This window comes from Rhineura floridana, chromosome 3, assembly GCF_030035675.1.
Source record: "Rhineura floridana isolate rRhiFlo1 chromosome 3, rRhiFlo1.hap2, whole genome shotgun sequence".
Classification (NCBI taxonomy): domain Eukaryota; kingdom Metazoa; phylum Chordata; class Lepidosauria; order Squamata; family Rhineuridae; genus Rhineura; species Rhineura floridana.
The window spans coordinates 135,402,197-135,422,463 of NC_084482.1; the positions used below are offsets into that span (position 1 = coordinate 135,402,197).

General features: G+C 40.8%; 1 protein-coding gene across 2 annotated transcripts in view; it reads left to right on the forward strand.

Annotated features, from left to right (window-relative positions):
- The window catches only part of SHISA5 (shisa family member 5), a 46,548-nt gene that overhangs the window by 15,774 nt on the left and 10,507 nt on the right, over positions 1 to 20,267 (forward strand). Inside the window, exons 2-3 of one of the 2 annotated variants that reach the window (XM_061618041.1) lie at positions 8,280 to 8,451; positions 9,305 to 9,382. In XM_061618041.1, the coding sequence (XP_061474025.1) occupies positions 8,280 to 8,451; positions 9,305 to 9,382 (250 nt within the window). The remainder of the gene's footprint in view (positions 1 to 8,279; positions 8,452 to 9,304; positions 9,383 to 20,267) is intronic. The other variant, XM_061618043.1, reaches the window with a different exon arrangement.

Here is a 20,267-nt window from a genome sequence, read left to right on the forward strand (position 1 = left end):
AGCAAGGGTTTAGCTCACTCCCACCACCCTTTTGCTCTCAGAATTGGACTCTCAGCTTTAAATTTTACTGGGACAGACCTATCTACATAAACAAATGTATATCTGCTGTTGTAATAGGAACCTGGGCAGCTGCCCTACACAGATCATTGGATCCCTCTAGCTCAGAACGGTTGACACTGGTTGATAGAGGTTCTCCAGGGTCTCAGGGAGGGGAAGTTGTTCCCAGCTCTAAGATGGAGGTGCAGGGGACTGAACCTGCAGCATTCTGCATTCCAAGCATCTGTTCAACCATTGAGCTATGGCCCTAGCCCTCATGACTGCAATTCATGGCTGCAATCTCTAGAAATATTACATATAATTTGAGCCTCAGATTCTTCATGAAATGGATAGTCAAAATGGCAGCACTTTGTGATCAGTTTATATCCAATATGGAATCCTGTGTTGAATATCACTGTATGTTACTTATTTTCAACTGCATCGCATAGCTCTGAGACGAGTCAAAAGAAACATCTTTAATGAAAAAGTGCTCATCTTCAGATACACAGCAAACAAAGCAACTACGTGGTCTTCTGGTTCCTTCCTCCTTGTGTACAGGAAATGTTACGTAGTGTTAGAAGGCAGAAGCTAGAGGAAGGGGAATGCGAGAAAATAGCAACCTTTCTTTCATGCAGGCAGTGGCTCGGTTAGATGAAATGTAACAACCAGCTGTTGTAAAAGCCAAGTAAGAACTGTGTTCTGTTTGGGGCATAATGTCACTTAACAAGCCAGGATAATAAGCCAGGATTTGATTATCTGAACCAGGTCAAAGTCTTCTGTTCAGAGCCTCATTAGATATGATGTTAAACATGTCTTTGCATTCAATGTGTAATGTTAACAAATGCTAACGGCAATCCCTGGTGGTCTGATAATTGGGATTGCAACAGGCAAAGACACATTCAATGTCATATCTACTTTAGTCTACTTTAGCCCTTACAGCTAGGATTTAGGGTCCTCAAAGTATGCAGCCACCATGGGTGCAATATCTAGAAATGTAGGCACATCTGCTTCACATGTTACAAAAAGTAGAGGGTGGGTGCTTTCTCATGCGCATGTACCCATTATGTTACCTTTAGTAGGAATCTATATGACAGTTAAACTAGATAAAAAATGTTTGACCTACTTTGACTGTTGTTCAAGGCAGCTCAAACAATCAGTACAAAAACATTAAGCAATAGGACATACTCCCAGGCAACTGTGTAAAGGACAGTCACTTACAAGCAGGAGATAACAAACCACAGATTACTTCAGTATCAACAGCACATTATGATAGTTTGGATGGACTCCCTACTTGAGACTTGAAGGACCAGGAAAATATTTTGGGAGATCAAGTCAAAATCTCTGGGGTTTTTTGCAAAGTTCCTTTCCCTTCTGGCTGTTGTGGGGCAGCCAAACCAGATGTGCATGTAACAGGTTTGCTAAATGTGCACTTGCCAGTTTGTCTAGAAGGTAGGGATGGTGAACTCTGTTTAATCATTGGAGGGTAAAGGGTGTGAGAAATCCACCCTAAAATGTTGAAAATGAGGTTATCATACTTTGGACACATCATGAGAAGACATGATTCCCTAGAAAAGACCATAATGCTGGGAAAAACAGAAGGAAGTAGAGAAAGAGGAAGGCCAAACAAGAGATTCCATAAAGGAAGCCACAGACCTGAACGTACAAGATCTGAACAAGGTAGTCCATGACAGATGCTCTTGGAGGTCGCTGATTCATACAGTCGCCATGAGCCGTGGTCGACCTGAAGGCACATAACAACAAAAAACCCTGCCTAACTTCTCTATGCTCCACTATTTGGCTGCCCACCCCCCCACCCCCATGCAAGCCAATTCACTTCTAGTGTTGGAGCTGGACTGGATAGGGGAATCAAGGCAGTGAGGTGTTGAGAGGTCAGTTTTGCTCCTGTCCCCCCATGCATTTCATAAAAGTAGACCTGCCCCCCCCACACACACACACTTTATAGCCAAACTGACAAGTGAACATAAGAAGACACTGCTGGATCCGACCAATGGCCCATCTAGTCTAGCATCCTGTTTTCATAATGGCCAACCAGTTGCCCATGGGAAACTTGCAAGCAGGAGTTTAGTGCAAAGAGCACTCTCCCTCCTACGGTTTCCAGCAACTAGCATTTGGAAGGATTATGCTACTATCTGTGGAGGCAGAGCATAGCCATCCCACTGATAGCTTTTTTCTCCATGTTTGTGTAATCCTCTTTTAAATCCATCCAAGTTGGTGGCCATCACTGCCTCTTATGGGAGTAAGTTCCATAGTTTAACTGTTTGCTGTGGGAAGAAGTACTTTCTTTTGTCTGTCCTGAATCTTCCAACATTCAGCTTCATTGGATGCACATGAGTCCCAGTATTATGAGAGAGGGAGAAAAACTTTTCTCCATCCACTTTCTCTATGCCATGCATAATTTTATATACTTCTATTATGTCATCTCTTACTTGTTTTTTCTCTAAATCAGCGGTTCTCAGCCTGGGGGTCACGAAGTCATCCCAGGGGGGTCATAAAGAACCAAAAGAAGAATTATTTATTAATTAAAAATAATAATTAATGATTGTTCTGTGCACCACCAACTTGCAAGCCTGCATTGAATGTGGATGTAGCCACTTCTGCCTGCCCGCCTGCCTGCCCGCCTGCACGCCCGCCTGCACGCCCGCCTGCACGCCCGCCTGCACGCCCGCCTGCACGCCCGCCTGCACGCCCGCCTGCACGCCCGCCTGCACGCCCGCCTGCACGCCTGCCAGCACAGTCAGTTCCTACCATAGAGAGAGCTGAGCAGCACAGCACTTGAGCAAGTGCATCAAGAGAAGGGGCCAGGTGGGCTTATTTAAGTTCCAGGACCTCCCTCCCCCTCTTTTGTCAGTGGCAGTGAGGGAAGATTGATTGAGCTGATTGGCTCTGGCTGTAGAGACAGAGGGATCCTGGGAGGGGGCTGCTTGCCAAAAAAGTTACTTGATTGAGTCTGAGCACATCCCCCCAAGAATGCACACTTGGGCATTCATTAAAAATTCACTGTACAGATAACTTGCAGTACAATGTATACATGACTACTCAGAAGTAAGTATCTTCATATTTAATAGGGCTTATTCCCAGGTAAATCAAATTGCAGTAACAGACCAGACTAAGATTCTGTTGAAGCTTTGAAGCTGTACTATGTTTTGGGGGTGGGGGGACATGGGGCTTTATAGCACAAAGATGTATCATTCTGGTTAAAGGAAGGAAAAATGTATATCTGTAATGTAAGGACTTAGGCTGCAATCCTAACCAAGTCTACTTAGAAGAAAGTCCTATAGAATTCAATTGAGCAACAGCCATATGAGGTAGGTTAGGCTGAGAGTTAGTGGCTGACCCAAGGCAGTAAGTGAGCAAAAAGAATGAAGGGTAGGTTTTAAAATGTGAAATTGCACATGTTCAGTGTATTTTTGTTGCTGTTTATAAAGGCTTGAGTGTGTTTTTATACAATTACAATTACAATTATACAATTACAGTTCCTGCTTATCAGCACCATCATTGTTTGAGTGACGTAATGTGATACCTGTGTATGTATGCTTGATATTGCTGTTTATGGTAAGCAGTGAGTAATGGGAGGGAGAGTGAGTGAGATGGAAAATTGGTGGATGCTGTGTGTGATTGGCTGAGAGAATGTGGGATGGCTGATCATATTTGAGTGTATGACAGTTTGACAGTTAGATAGGGCTGAGTTTATGAAGAGATAGGGTTCTGGTTGTGAGAAGATAGGTTGTGTTTATGTGGTAGGATTTGAGGGGGATTATACAGCCACAAGAGTGGCTGTGTACTATAGCCAGAGTGGATTTTTCACATTCCGCAATGTTAAATTGAAAATATCTCCCCATGCCATTCTGATGCTTCCCATAAGCTCATTTCAAAATAAAACCTTACCAAATTTACAGTCCTGAAATCAGAAATGCTTGCTTAACAACTCTCTCAATTTCCATGGTGATACACAAAACAGTCAGAGAGAATCTAGAGTTCAAAGTCTAAAAAGAGAGAGAAAAACCCCAAAGCCCTTTTGGACTTTTTTCTCTGAGAGTTCTCATAATCTGTTGAAATTCATTAAAAATCATCCATGTTCACAGAGTACCTATAATCCTAATACTGACCTTGCCCCATACTCTGACCTTCATCTTCTGCAGTTTAAAAGTTAAAAAAATGCCTGGCTGATTTTTAACTAATTTAAGAAGTTTGGCTTGAAGCCAATGATAACACAGAGCATGCACAGTAAGAACCAACTGTCAGTGTTCTAAAAGCCTCATAGCTGCTGGGCTTGGCTAATCAGAGGGCCACACCCACACCAGACTTGATTTCATGTGAGACAGTGGTGGCTTCCCTCAAAGAATCCTGGGAAGTGTAGTTTGTGAAGGGTGCTGTGAGGAGACTCCTATTCCCCTGGGAGAATGGTTTAACAGTCAGCCACTCTGATTGAAGGTCTGTGAGGGGAACAGGGCGTCTCCTACCAACTCTCAGCACCCTTCACTAACTACACTTCCCAGGATTCTTTGAGAGAGCCATGATTGGCTTTGAGCCATGGCTTTGAGAGAAGCCATGATAAATTGTTTTAAGTTGTTTTTAAAAGATGTGTTTTTAAATTTGTATATTTGGTTTTAATGTTTTTAGTTATGGTACGCCGCCCAGAGAGCTTTGGCTATGAGGCAGTAAGTAAGTAAGTAAATATTGTCCAAAGTGTAATAGAGGCCTGGTGTGGATGTGGCCAGGGACAGCTTTGTTTTAAATTTGGTTGGGCGGTAGGGTTGCCAGGTTCAGGGCCTGAGCCTAATCCTGTATCTTTAGGAGAAGAGAAAGTCAGCCAAGTGCAGGTGTTCTTGCAACATTGTAATGGGAAAAACCACAAGATGGAATTCTCCCTTCCCCCTGCACAACTTTTAAAGATACAGAAGACCTCTTGGTTGCCAGGCCCAGCAACTGCACTGCAATCGCCACTAGATGGCAGCGGCGTCATGCGATTAAGTGTCCATAATTGCGAAGCACATGTTCGTTAAGTGGGGAATGGTGGACTATGGAGCATGTCCATAATCGTGAGGGTCCGTAAAACGAAGGTACGTAAATTGGGGTATTCCTGTATAGGGCTTAGAGATAGTGAGGGACTGGCTTTATAGATAGAATAGTGTAGGATTAAGGACTTCTCGTGTTATTATATTTATGTATTATATTAATAAACAACTGTTTGGTTTTCATCATCCCATGCCTGATGCTCAGTTACTCTCAGGGCTGTGGAGTCGGTACGCCAAACCTTTGACTCCGACTTCTCTATTTTTCTACTGTCCGACTCCACCCAAAATTGTTTCTGACTCCACGACTCCAACTCTGACTCCACAGCCCTGGAAAGCACTGTAAATGTCTTTTTTAAATTGGAAGCTCTCATGGGAGCATTTTTATCGCTGCCTGAATATGCGCTGATCTTGGCATGACAGCATTTGTCTTCATCTGGGTCCTGTGTCATACACTGACACACAAAATGTTTTCCATCCTGAGTTATGGTGAAATGCTCAAATACAGCTGACTTCATGGGAAGCTTCTTTGACATTGTGAATTTATATTTTTTAAAAATTGTCAATCAAAATTTATTTTGAAGCCAGAGTCGAAGTCGGTACATTTCTACCGACTCCGACTCCACCCAAAATTGCTTCCGACTCCACGACTCCGACTCCACAGCCCTGGTTACTCTACCAAGGGAGTGTAACACAATCTAACAATAAAATGCACACCCACTGCTTCACATTCCTAAGGTGTATTTTGACCTAAGGTAAAAGTCCTGATGGACCAGCTGACATCCTACCTGGTCAGAGACAGCCCAGCCTTGTTTAACTCTAGTCATGCTCTAGTCATCTCAAGGTTAGACTAATGCAAAGTACAGTTAGTGGATTTGTCACTGGGGCTGGACTCCCAGTCCAGTTCCAGGTGCAATACAAAGTGCTAGTTTTGACCTTTTTAAAAAGCCCTTAGCTGCTTAGGACTCCCTTGCTTACTGATGGACACATTTGGTGATTGGTGGCTCTGTATGTTAAGATGTAGAGGGCCTTCCGTGGGTGCCCCTACTCTCTGACATGGGCTGGGTAGCCACCAGGAACTAAGGGGCCTTCTCATGGTTTCTGTTCTGTTTATAGAATGCTCATTTCAGGTGGTCTGTCACAGTGGTATTGGGCAAAGACCTTTTAGCACTTTTAGATACAATTTTAGATCTGTTTGTTGCTTTTATCTGGCTTTTAAGATCTTGCTGCCTTTTAGTTTTTGTGTTTTTATAATTGTTTGGATCTGTTTTATTTGAATTCTGCCCTGGGAAATTATATTGAAGGTTGGTATAAAAATATCTTAAATAAAACAAAACACAAAAAAGAGCCTTATTTAGTATAAGTCTTTAGGCCAAGATATTTTGGGACAGTTCAAAAGTACTACTTCAGCCAGATATCTTGGAACAAACTTCATTTCTGACAACGTAGGAAAAATAGGTGATATGGATTTTAAAATAAGAAAAGGAAAGATTTTTATTGCACTGATAATTTGGAATAATATAACAGCTTGTATCCAGAGTTCCTGTGAGCATGGCCTCACTCTTGGGATGTTCTCATTGGCAGAAAAAGGGGAAGTGATTTTTGCAGATTGCTTCTTCCTCTCATACCCCCAAAAACTTGTTCCAGAGAACTGGGCAACCTTCCAGAACAGTATGAGAAGTGATGCAGGGGGCTGCAGAGAGAAAGAGAAATCAGTGACAATTGCATTCTCTCCCTCCCACGCATTCTTCCACCAATGGGTCTCCACTTGACTGAAGACAGTTCAACAAATTGAAGGAGCCCTTCCTTTTGAGGAAGAGCAGGTCTGGATCCAAGCCAAAGATCCAGGCATTATGGTATCACATCTGCTCCTCCATTCTGATTAGGAAAAAAGCATGGTTGGGCTAACCACCTCCCCAGTTGTTCTGGTCAGAATTGGAGCCCCATACACCTGTTGAAATCTCTACCCACCCCCAAAGTAATGACACCTGATCACAGATCTTCCACATAATAGAATCAGAATAGTAGAGCTGGAAGGGGTCTATAAGACCATCAAGTCCAACCCCCTGCTCAATGCAGGAATTCAGTTTCAAGCCTACCCGACAGGAGGCTGTCCATCTGATTCTCAGATGCCTCCATTGTTGGAGAGACCACCACATGCTGAGGTCATTGGTTCCATTGTCGTACTGCTCGAAGATTTTGGAAGTTTTTTCTGAAGTTCAGCGGAAATCTGGCTTCCTGTAACTTGAGCCCATTATTCCATATCCTGCACTCTGGGATGATTGAGAAGAGATTGTGGCCCTTCTCGATGTGACAAATTTTCAAGTACTTGGAAGAGTGCTGTCATATCTCCCCCCAGTCTTCTCTTCTCAAGGCTAAACATGCCCAGTTCTTTCAGTCTCTCCTAATAGGGCTTCGTTTGCAGTCCCCTGAACATCCCTGTTGCCTTCCTCTGAACCTGTTCCAGTTTGTCTGCACTCTTGTTAAAGTGTGGTGTCCAGAACTGGACGCAGTACTCAAGATGAGGCCTAGCCCTAAACCATGTTTGTTTGTGTCCCTGACTCTAATTACACGAGTAGCCTGGGAGATGCATTACTGACATATATAGTGGCAGGGAGAGAATACTCAAGAGCTGCCTCAAGCACCATTTTTAAGGGCAAAATATAAATGTTTTAAGTAATAAATGAGGGCTTACTTCTCTAATTGATGATCAAAGCAGAAGGATAAGATTGGACTGATGATGCAGGCAAGAACTAGATTCAGAAGATTCTGATGGCTACCAAAGGCGATGGTAGCATATTTAATTTTTTTGAATATTTAACTGTTTATGGAGATAGCAATACTTTTGTAACTGATTGTTTCTTTCCAGATAGATTGTGTAATGGTATTGTAGCAAACAGAAAATAAGTCCTTTAAAATGTCTAGAATGGAAAATACTGTAAAATACGGGGCTTTGGCCCTGTGTATCTTTCTCTTCCCTGTGTATGTTTCCCCCATGATTTTCACTAGAGGCTTACAAATATTACTTTTAAGAAGCTTTTCGTTCTGAGAGAGATCACCTCCTCCTTCCAATGATGTACTATATTTAAGGTTGTAATCATGAAGCAGTCAAAAGGCTATGTGTATTGATATATAATTTCCAGGAAAAGTAAAAGTGAATTTGTGGTAGAACATGTGTATAATAACTTGCTTCTTTTCCTTTATTTCCAGGTGTCTGTGAAGAATGTAAGGCATACACAGATTCTAATGGACACTCATATTCAGAAATATCTTGTCCTGCTTTCTGCTGTGGAAGGTGCACCAGACGATATTGTTGCTCAGACTCATTTCTAAAATTAGATGAATATGACCAACTTGATTGTGCTTTACTGCTGTCAGGAAGGTATGATTGGAGAGCCTGCTGTGACTGTTTTGATAGACGCTTTGAAGATTAAATTGCTTGCATCAACTTGGATGCCACAGTTAAAACTGAGTCCGATGATGTGTCTGTTAATACCTGCCTTTCCTTTTGTTATGGATACTTTTCAATTTGTCAACAAAATATTGGGAAGCATAAGATAGGCGACATGTGCACTCAGTCCTTACCTGGTGCTTCTCTTTCCCATTGTGGATGGATGCCATCTCCCTTAATTTTCTATCACAAGATGAAGACTATTCTATTGAGGCAAACTTTTCATAAGCCTTAGTATTTTACACTGACTCTGATATTTTAATTATCTGCCATCCTGCTTGACTTAACATGGAGATATAAATGTAAGCAATCTTGTCTTGTTTTGTCATTTAGGAATAAAACTTAGTCTACACAGGGTGCTCTAGCATATAAAAGGGCATCTTAAATACAGTTGTTTGAATCCTAAGTGAATGGAAGGAAGGAAAAATGTTTTCCTTCCTTTGCCCAATTTGGGGTGATGCCCCTTTCTCCAGCAGCTTCCTGTGCCTTATTCCACTTTGTTGGGAGGTCCCCCGACCCTCCACAGAGGTTTGGAGGCACAGGAGGGAAAAAATGGAGACACTTTCCTCCTATTCACTTATCTTAAGCTCCAAGCTGATATTCTCTATTTTCACAGAAAAATCCCCTTTATGGTTTAGAAGCTCTTTTCTGACAGTTCACAACTTATGACCTCCTGTGCCAGATACTAACATAATTTGAGTAACATTTTAAAGGACCATTGGATAGCATGAGATGATTCCTAAACAACCTAAAAAAAGCTTTTATGTATGCACTGATACTGCAGATCAGATCCAGCTTTCATGGCAAATTCCCAGATGTTCAAATCAGATAACTTTGATGATTGGAATTCTTCTGGACCCAGGTAAATAAATGGGCTTATGTACATATTTAACTAATGTGATATGTAAGACACATGCAGTTATATGTGAAAGTCCTTGCATTCTTACCATATGCTATACTTGAAAGCATACTGTTTTGTGGCATATGCAAAAACCTGTGTTCACAGAGTGCAAATTAATGGTATTTTGCTAACTGTGGCTACTTAAGACTACTTGTTGTGGAGTGTGCTTTAAATTTAAGGTAGCATTATGCTGGTGTAAGTTGGTGGTCATGAACTCTTAGATTTACAGAATGGACAGTCTTGTGATTTAATGATTCAGTGTTCAGTCAGTATTTGTCCACCAAGCTCTTGGGCTTCAACAAATATGTTGCAGTGTGTGATGACGGCTTTTATATTATTAAGGGTGAAGACAAAGTAACAGACTTTGAGCAGGGAAATACCTTACAAGTAATATTTCATGCAGGCAAATGAGCTTTTGTACAAGCCGTAATTATTTCTTTTATTTCATGTGGTGCATTTGTGTACTGAACTAATTACGTATTGGGGTAGTAGGATGTGTATAGATCTGCATTTTGAGTATAATTCAGGAACTCATAAACACTATGGCAGAAGGTATATAGTAATAATTGAGCTAATTTTAGATATAGCATAAAATACAATCTTCATGGCTAGCTGGCCATGACGGGTAAGCTTTTGAAATGTGGGCATTTTCAGGCAAATGATCCTCCACAGCTATTCTGAGGGGGCTCTACTCATTAGCATCTGCTGAAGGGAAAGGCCCCACCTCTGTATTTGCCATGTAGTATTTTCCCCTTCCCCATTGCCAAACATGTGTCCAAGGTTGTTCATCTCACTCAATCCCATTGTGGGGAGAAGGAGACTGCAGTGATTGTGAGCATATGTACCCTTTTCCGTGTGTGTGTATGTATTTGCAGTGAAATTCTGTGTACGGTAACAGCTTGTTCTACTCCTTGTATCTGGTTTGTGATTGTGCCAGCAGCAGCAATGGTTGGAGTGGAGTGTCTGGGCTTTGGCAATGGAATGCTTACCTGCATGTGGGAAAGAATGTTCCCCATGTGTGCTGGACACTCCAGTCCACTGTGGGGACAGGGGCAGAGGAGGAGAGTGTATTAGAGCAATACAGTTCAGACAGGACACCATAGGCTCTTTGTGTAAAGTGCTTCCTTTGTGAGCAGAGTGCCGTTTCCTCCCAGTTTTCCCTCACCAGAACTCCCTTGTGAGCTCTAAGCATGTGCAACATAGAAAGAGAGAAAGTCCCATGATGTACACCCCGTAATCCGAACTGTGGACTCCCAGTGTGGGTTTTTATATACTGGTAATGGTGTGCTATGATTGGGTACTGTGTTACACTATATCCTGTATTCAGTCATGGCAGCATGGTCAGGGTAGTCATCAATGTGGGGGTGGCTGTTCTGAATGTTTTCCCTTCCAGAGGGAAACTTGCTGGGTAAAGTCTGGCTTGTGTAAAGGTGTGCCTTGGACAGGAATGTGGGCATTAACTGAAGGGGATTTGGTAGTAAATGTGCTCTTCTCTCCCACTGGCCTATAGCTCCTTGGCTGTAACTCCAGTATAGGATTGTGTCCTAAAAATCGTGTTATATGTGCTGTATAAATATTTGAAAAGAGTTTCCAATAACCCACTCTCGGGAGGAAAAAATAAAGTGCACTTAGCGTGAATATAAAGTTTAGCTCATACTATTTCAAAGGTTTCCCTGGAGATTATTTTTATTTGGATGCTTGCAAATATTTACAAGACAGGACAACTTAATTGCATGAACTTCCTTATATTGTTTCAATGTTAAGAGGAACTGAGTCACAGCAATGAATGCTGTGAAAAGACTAATTTTAGCATCTCTGAAGTGCCATGCATATAAACATTTATTTTAAAAGATGTATAAACTACTGACATTACAACATATCATAGAGGTGTACAAAAACAAATATAAGATACACAGCAAGAATCATACAGTTAAATAGCAATACAATTCTAAATCAGCAGACAATAACTAAAAATATAAGCCTTGGGTAAATAAAAAGGTCTTCAGTATACATCTGAAATAGCAGATTGTTGAAGCAATCCATGTTAAAGGACCACAACACTGAAAGCCCTCCTGGACACAAGATGAATAGAAGGAGCTCTTGATACTGCCAGGATACTGTGGACCATCATGGCCGAGAAGGGGTGTAAGGGGAGGGGTAGTGTTTCAAGTAGCCTGTTCCAAGTTGTACGAACACCATGACCCTGGCTAGTAGCATATACACAGCCAGTGTAGCTGTTTCAACAAAGGTGTAATATGTTGACAATGGTTAGCTCCAAACAGCAACATTGCAACTGCACAGTGGTTCATGCAGCAACATTTTGCACCAATGGCAGCTTCTAAGCCAGCTCAAGGTCAGCCCCACATAGTGTACATTGCATTAACCATGTCTTGAGGTTACCAGTGCATCGACATCTGTAGACAGGAATGGCACATCAGCCAAAGCTGGTAGAAGACACTCCTAGCCACTGAAGCCATGGGAGCCTCTAGTGACAAAAATAAATCAATGAATACCCCCAAATAATGAGCCTGCTTGGATGCAACCTAGAGCTGTGCTAGAATTCCACCCAATTTGGATTTGGTACCACATTTTCCATTAATTTGCTTGTTCAATGTAGTTGTGGATTGGATTTTTGTGTAGTGGTTTTTTTAAAAAAAACTGTCTAAAACGTTGCTATTAATATTTTTATCAATATTTCCTTGAATTTATCTATACTTCCTTTAAAATATTGATATTGCTAATTATTTTTGAGGGGGGAAAACAGATCAGTAAAAGCGGCAGCTTACGGACAAAGAATGAACTTGAATCGATAGCAGCCTGTTAAATCCACTGAATGCTTTTGAACTGGAACTGGCCAGTGGATCTTGTTGGGTAAAATTAGATAATAGAAGAAGTAACACTGATTCGGTTTATTTACCTCTCACCTATATTGGGAAAACAGGAAGGCCCACAAAAGTTAAAATCAGTTTCCTCCCCCAAGGCTCCAACCGTTAAGATCCCTTTTCTATTCCAAGGGGAAATAGGTGATACAACAAAGGGGCAAATGTCACATTTACATGTCTATTGTACCTTACCAGAAATGTGTTCAGGGGTGAAGGAATTCGCCCCCAGATGTACATATCTTAAGTCTGATGGGCCTGTATGTTTTGATGTTCCCTCAAGCTATGCCCAGGCATTCTGGCACCAGTTCTTAACATATGCAAGACTGGTGTTGAAAGGGAGTATGATGTTCCGGGCTTTTGTCCCTCAAGCACCCCTCTTGGTCCTCCTAAATTGTTACATTGATATGTGTTCCTTTTCTCTTTGTTTTATGACGTTTTACTCCCCACACTGTAATTCTTTCGGGGAGGGTATATAACTTGTACTCATTCAATAAATGGGGTTCCCTTTTCTGAAAGGCATCTTGCTGAAAGGTTTTGGAACCCTTTTGCAAAGGTATATTCTTGTCTTTTATTTCCTGGGGCCTCTGGCAGTGGGAATAAAGCTTTCAACTCTGCACCTTGGGTGAAAGTGAGATGAGTAAGTTGTGACGGCTTGTTGTTGGGTTTGGACCTAACAATCTCATCTCTAATACAACCCCATCCAGAACTGGCAAACGGCCCATTTCCTGTACCTAGTAACCATGCACCCACTCACAGAGATCCTGCTTTGTCATAATTCAGTCTCGATTTATTGGCCCTGGTCCAGCCCAACACTGCATCCAGACACCAGCTCTGGACTTGCAGGTCTACTCCTGATTCTAAAGTTGCAGAAAATTAGAGCTGAGTGTCATCAGCACACTGAAGCAACCATGTTCCAAATGGCCTTATGACTACTTCCAACTGTTTCATATATATATATAAAATAGTAATGGGGACAACTAGGGGGACAATCCATGGCTGCCCAGTAGTACTGTCTGGAACCAGCCCTGCTGGTAGGAGCAGAACCACTGAAGAACTGTGTCTCCAATCCCCAAATCACAGAGCTGATCTAGGAGGATGCCATGGTCAATGATATCAAAAGCTGATGAGAGATCAAGAAGGAATAAGTTTGTACCCCCACCCCCGTTTCTCTCCTGTTAAAGGTCATCTATGAGTATGACCAAGGCCAATTCAGTCCCAAAGCTATGTCAGAACCCATAAACAAATGTACTTAGTCACCTGAAAAAAGTTGATTACAACTTTGATTTCTAGATTTAGATTGACTAGTATTTTATTGTATTGAGTTGCTCATCTTAATTTGTATTGAATTCATATATTATGTTATTAATGTAATTTTATAAAACAATTCATTTCTAATAGAGGAAAGCTTTCCACATCATACCACTGGCTTCAGATGCAGATGAAACATTTTATGGAAGCTTGAGTTAAATTGTTGTTGAAACATCAGAGGACTATAACTTGCCAGAAGAACTAGAAAGAAACCAAAACAATGATTTTGCTTTCTCTAGAAAAATTCATTCTTAGTTGTTTAGTCCAGACAAGTCTGAGCTGTTTACTTCCTTGGAGATGCAGCTCCTCTTTATAAAGGCTTCTCATTTGTTTTTGTTTTTTCATTCAAGCAAAAATGCTTTGTGAAGTAGTGGTTATGGGATTATTAAAGTTTGGCTTTATAAGCTGGACCTAACCAAGAAAAAGCAACCAAATGCCCCTAATAATTTATATTGTATAAGCTCATAAAAAGAGACCTACTTTCCTTGCTGGATTGGACCAAAGGTCTGGCTAGTCCAAAATCCTGTTCCATATAGGGCCCTACCAGATGGAACGGTTTTAAATATTCCAGTTGTAAGATAACAAAACATTACAGCCCCTTTGAATGGCTCTCCTGGAACGTTTCTGCTGCTTATTCTTTACAAGATATTCTGTTTATAGCCACTTCACAGTATTTTATGTGCAATGATGTCAAATTCTGTCAGTCTATCTAATCTATCTTATCTATCATAACTCTTACTGCCTTTCACCATAATGTCCCAGGGCAGATTATAACAGTATAATTGTACAATTTTAAGATTGGACAAAATAATTTAGATAAGAAACTAATACAGGTTTTAAATAGGAAATATATGCAATTTAAATATGTATAAAAACACATCTCAGCTGTCAAAGGCCAGGGTAAAGATGTGTGCCTTTTGCATCCAACAAAAGCTGCACATTGACGATGCTGGACACACCTCTATGGGGAGGAAATTCCACAATGTAGGGGCAGACGCAGAATATGGCTGTATTTCAAATTGCTTGATTTCCATTCACACTAAAAGGTTGAGTAATATGGACTAGAGCTATTGGACAGTATAGGATGGGTCAGTTAATGTTTTTTGTTTTGCCTGTTGTGCCTTGGATTTCTCTGTGGTTTAGAGTAAAAAGCAATGTTCTGTACCTTTAAGGATTTTTGAGTATAAGTAGGTGTGACCAAAGAAGCCTGCTATGTTTTCCTGTTGATGTCACTGAAAAAGAAACGGCATAAATGCACAAGACTTCAGTACATCTGCAGGAAAGCAGCCAGTTTCATTTCTGAGTGAAAAGAAACAAGAGGATTTTAGAATTTGAGTTAAAAGCCTTTGCTGAGAACAAAAATGGGGTAAGCGTTACCTGTTCTGTTTGCAAGCATGTTCTTTTTGCAAGCATATTTTGTTTCATGTTAAAAACTGTGAACATTGGGAATTTCCCACATAGTTTAGATTATGTAATTGCAGAGTATACAGTATATGTGTCTAGCAATTAATTCAGATTTTAGCCAAATATAGAGCACAGTCCTATGTAAAAGCAAGCAATTTCTTTGAGCAGTGAGGAACGTACATTAACTTCCTAAAGAGATAAGTTACTCAATCTGTGTAAGTTTTACTCGTATCCATTGAACATGTAAGGCAGAGATACTAACTGAACAGAATGGAAACAATGAATCACTACTTAGCAACTTGTTTTTCCTCTCCAAAACCTCCATTTGAAATTAATTTTATTCAAGTTCTTGTTGAACTTTTCACTGAAGCTGATGTTCATTGAAATGCAACACTTTTTAAAACTGAAAATGAGGAATACACATTAAAGCAGATTAATAAATATGGATGCCTAAAATTAATAATAGTGATAAATTATATTGCGTAACAAATTTTGGAGCTGCAATGGGCTATTGGAAATATTTTGAATGGCAAAATGTAGGGGTTTGTAGTAGGGCCTGCAGTTGCTCAAAAACTTTGCAACTATTTCCCTACAGAGGTGCATCTCCTCAACATTATACTCTTTCAAGAGGCAAGTAACGATGTATCTCTTCAAGGCTTTTGGAGATGAGGTGGTGTAACTAGCTGCAGTCAGTATATGGTACCTGTTTTCTTCTGTTTCTTACTAAATGTTTATTAGTTTATCACTGCAATGTGCTTTATGTGGCGTGCCCTTGGGCCTGCTCCAGAAGCTCCAGCTGAATGCAGTGACTAGACTGCTGATGGGGGCAAATAGCCAACAACATGTGATATCTCTGCTGAAACATCTGCACTGGCTGCCAATATGCTACCAGCCCAAGTTCAAGGTTCTTATATTGATATACAAAGCCCTGAACAACTTGGGTCCAGGATACCTTCAGGACCGCCTGAGCCCTTATATCCCAGCCTTATCACTGAGATCATCTAGAGGACCTCTGTTAGCTGTCCCCTGTGTTACAAAGGCCTAGCTAGCCTCCCATGCTGCGGAACACTCTTCTGTCAGAGATTTGGCAGGCTTCCTCACTTTAGACTGTCAGGTGTCTCTTGAAGACTTTTTTGTGCTGACAGGCCTGTGCAGATGTTTAAAATGTTTTTGAGTAGCCAGTTGTTTTAATTATTGTTTTGTATTGTTTAAAATTCGTTTATGTTGCTGTACACTGCTCTTCTGTTTTGCAAAAGGGCGGTGTATACATACTTTAATTTAAAAAATGTAAATGTACTGCCTTCAAGTCTATTCCAACTTATGGAGACCCTATGAATAGGGTTTTCATGAGGCTGAGAGGCAGTGACTGGTCCAAGGTCATCCAGTGAGTTTCATGGCTGTGTGGGGATTCAAATCGTGGTCTCCCAGGTCGTAGTACAACACCTTAATCACTACGCCACACTGGCTCTCTCACTTTAATTCATATATATAAATAAAGTTATGGTTTTATTTAGTTTTCCATTTCAAATTTTTCAAATTGACTTAAAACAAATATACTCCAAAATGTTTTTTTACCCATCACTGCAAGGACAGTCTGGAAGAGGACAGAAAGGTACCTTTCTTTAAAAAAAGCTTCTTCATATGGTACTATGGCACTTTTAATGCTTCTTCCCCAATGTACTGATCCTTGCCATCCATCTGGTTGAGCAGTATAATTCCTATGTAGATTACTGGCAGTCAAAACTTGATTTAGAGTGCCAGTCATTTGCACAAACACTGGGCATTGGACACAATCCAGCCTCTGGGTTCTGCATGCAAACGGCAGTGTACGAGAACCTGTGTGCACCCCTGGAACTCTTTAAACAAACCTTTTATGTAGAGACCTTATCCCTGTCTGTGTCTGTGTTGGAATTGCTTTTAAAGATGCTTTTAAAGATGTTTTGTTTTAATGTTTTAAAGTCTTTTGTTTTTAAGATGTTTTAAAGTGCTTTTAGTGTTTTTGTTTGCAGCCCTGGGCTCCCTCTGAGAGGAAGGGCGGGATATACATTTAATAAATAAACAATAAATTAGTATGTGGTTCCATCAGAACTCACTTATGGTTTCCAAAGGTTAGTGCACTCATGGAGCCTTTCCACTGCAATATGGCCAAAGCTGGTGCATACCACTAGAGCAGGCCAAGGTGGAACAATATGGCAACCCCCATGCTATGTTTCCATAGAAAGGAATCTTATGAGCAATCAGCATATTTATTTATTTATTATTTGATTTATATCCTGCCCTTCCTCCCGGCAGGAGCCCAGGGCAGCAAACAGAAGCGCTAAAAACACTTTAAAACATCATAAAAACAGACATTAAAAATACATTAAAACAAAACAACTTTAAAAAAACATTTTAAAAAACCTTTATAAACGTCTTTTAAAAAAAGGGTTAAAAACATTGTTTAAAAAAAATATTAACAAGCAATTCTAACACAGACGCAGACTGGGGTAGGTCTCAGCCTAAAAGGCTTGTTGAAAGAGGAAAGTCTTCAAAAGGTGCCGAAAAGATAGCAGAGATGGTGCCTGCCTAATATTCAAGGGATAGGTGCCGCCACACTAAAGGTCCATTTCCTATATTGTGCAGAACGAACCTCCTGATAAGTTGGTATCTGTAGGAGGCCCTCACCTGCAGAGCGAGTGATCAGCTGGGTATATAAGGGGTAAGATGGTGTTTCAGGTATCCTGGGCCCGAGCTGTGTAGGGCTTTGTACACCAAACACCACAACTAGAACCTTGAGCTTGTGATATGGTGATCCTGTGTGGTTTATGAGAGATGCATTTGTTGAGGCATGCTAACACACTTCCTGGCAAATGTGCTGTAGAACTGTATTGTGCCCTGTCACTGGAAATAGTCTCAGGAGCTGCCCTGTAACTATGGAACGATGCACCTCATACAGAAGATTGGGACAGCAAATTTTAAATGTGCAAAAAGACCATGCTAGACTATTTTGGGAAGCAACAGCACCAAAGACCAAGAGCAAGTGAACATGGGAAAAAATCAGCATGCAGGCAGCTAGTGGGGAAAGGATTTGGCTTGTGTCCAGGGTGTGGGGGATAGGGGTGAGGAATATATTTATTTATTTATTTATTTATTATTTTATTTATACCCCTTCCTTCCTTCCAGCAGGAGCCCAGGGCGGCGAACAGAAACACTAAAAACACTTTAAAACATCATAAAAAGACCTTAAAATACATTAAAACAAAACAATGTTAAAAACATTGAAAAAAACTTCAAAAACATCTTTATAAAAGGGGTTAAAGATATTAAAAGACATATTAAAAGCAATTCTAACACAAATACAGACTGGGATAGGTCTCAACTTAAAAGGCTTGTTGGAAGAGGAAAGTCTTCAAACACCGAAAAGATAGCAGAGATGGTGCCTGCCTAATATTCAAGGGAAGGGAATTCCATGGGGTAGGTGCCGCCACACTAAAGGTCCATTTCCTATATTGTGCAGAACGAACCTCCTGATAAGTTGGTATCTGTAGGAGGCCCTCACCTGCAGAGCGAGTGATCAGCTGGGTATATAAGGAGTAAGACGGTCTTTCAGTCTACCTTAGGCAGAAGCAGAAGGCAAGGGAAAGGAGGGGTGGCTCCTCTTTGTGGTGCACAGCTGCTCTGTGTGCACAAAACGTTTAGATGTATAGATGAAGCTGGAAAATGAACCCAAGAAAGTTGAAGAGAAGAGATGACGGATGGAAGAGTTACTTATTCCTCATCTCACTCCAAGTAACTCTCATATAAAGTGTGACTACAAGATCTAAGACTGATCTGTTAGCCTACTGATTTTTAAACAAGGGCCATGTTGTCCATCAGGATATTCTGGAAATCCTGAGGAGGAGGGGCATTTGGAATTTTAGACAGCAATGGCTTCTGACAACTAGCAGAAGACAGATGCTTTATAATGCACACCCTGGCATCCCAGATCCTAAAATTATTTCCCAGGCCCTTTAGGAAATGGCACACAGCAAAGAACAATCAAACAAGGGGTGACTTTCAGTTTGCTACAATACCATTACACAATCCATCTGGAAAAAAACAATCAGTTACAAAAGTATTGCTATCTCCATAAACAGTTAAATATTCAAAAAAATTAAATATGCTACCATCGCCTTTGGTAGCCATCAGAATCTTCTGAATCTAGTTCTTACCTGAATCATCAGTCCAATCTTATCCTTCTGCTTTGATCATCAATTAGAGAAGTAAGCCCTCATTTATTACTTAAAACATTTATATTTTGCCCTTAAAAATGGTGCTCGAGGCAGCTCTTGAGTATTCTCTCTCTGCCACTATATATGTCCGTGATGCATCTCCCAGGCTACTCGTGTAATTAGAGTCAGGGACACAAACAAACATGGTTTAGGGTTAGGCCTCATCTTGAGTACTGCATCCAGTTCTGGACACCACACTTTAAGAAGGGTGCAGACAAACTGGAACAGGTTCAGAGGAAAGCAACAGGGATGTTCAAGGGACTGAAAATGAAGCCTGAGGGGAGAGACTGAAAGAATTGGGCATGTTTAGCCTTGAGAAGAGAAGACTGGGGGGAGATATGACAGCACTATCAGAATTAGATTTCTAGCGGTTTGTGGTGAGACTTTGGTGTGCTGTATAGCTTCTTCCCTTAACTAATGACTAGGAAAACCAGAATAAATTATGCAAAACAGTCAATGAATTCAAGTTGTTGTGAGTGCACAAATTATATTATGAAAAGTTGCCCAATATACATGATTTATGTAGGTTGCAGAATTCAGGTCTTCCTGGTGAAGGAATCTCAATTTTGCCTCTTGCAGCTTCCCTCTTTTCATCCACATCTCTTCTCAAGATCTGCTTGTTTCACTATACTCCTTCCTGAAATTACTTGACCTTACCTTCTCTTTCACTCCCACCTGATTCTTCTCTACCCCATTACAATGACTAATGTGTCAACCTTTAGTCCAGTGATGGAAAACCCATTTTTTCTCTGTTGAGCGCCTCATTTCCTGGATTTTATGCGGTAACCATATAGAGGATTTTCTTGGTACAACAGACTGATGCACTTACTCTTCTGGAAAGCGAGTGGAAGTAATTCCTTTCTGACTGTAATATGCTGCATGCACATGCAACAGAAGCCTGCTACTTTTTTCTCAGACAGCTTAGGAAAATAGTTCTTTTCCCCAAGCCATACAAATAGGGGAAAAGGTTTTTTTAAAATATCAGTTTATTTTTTATCAAAT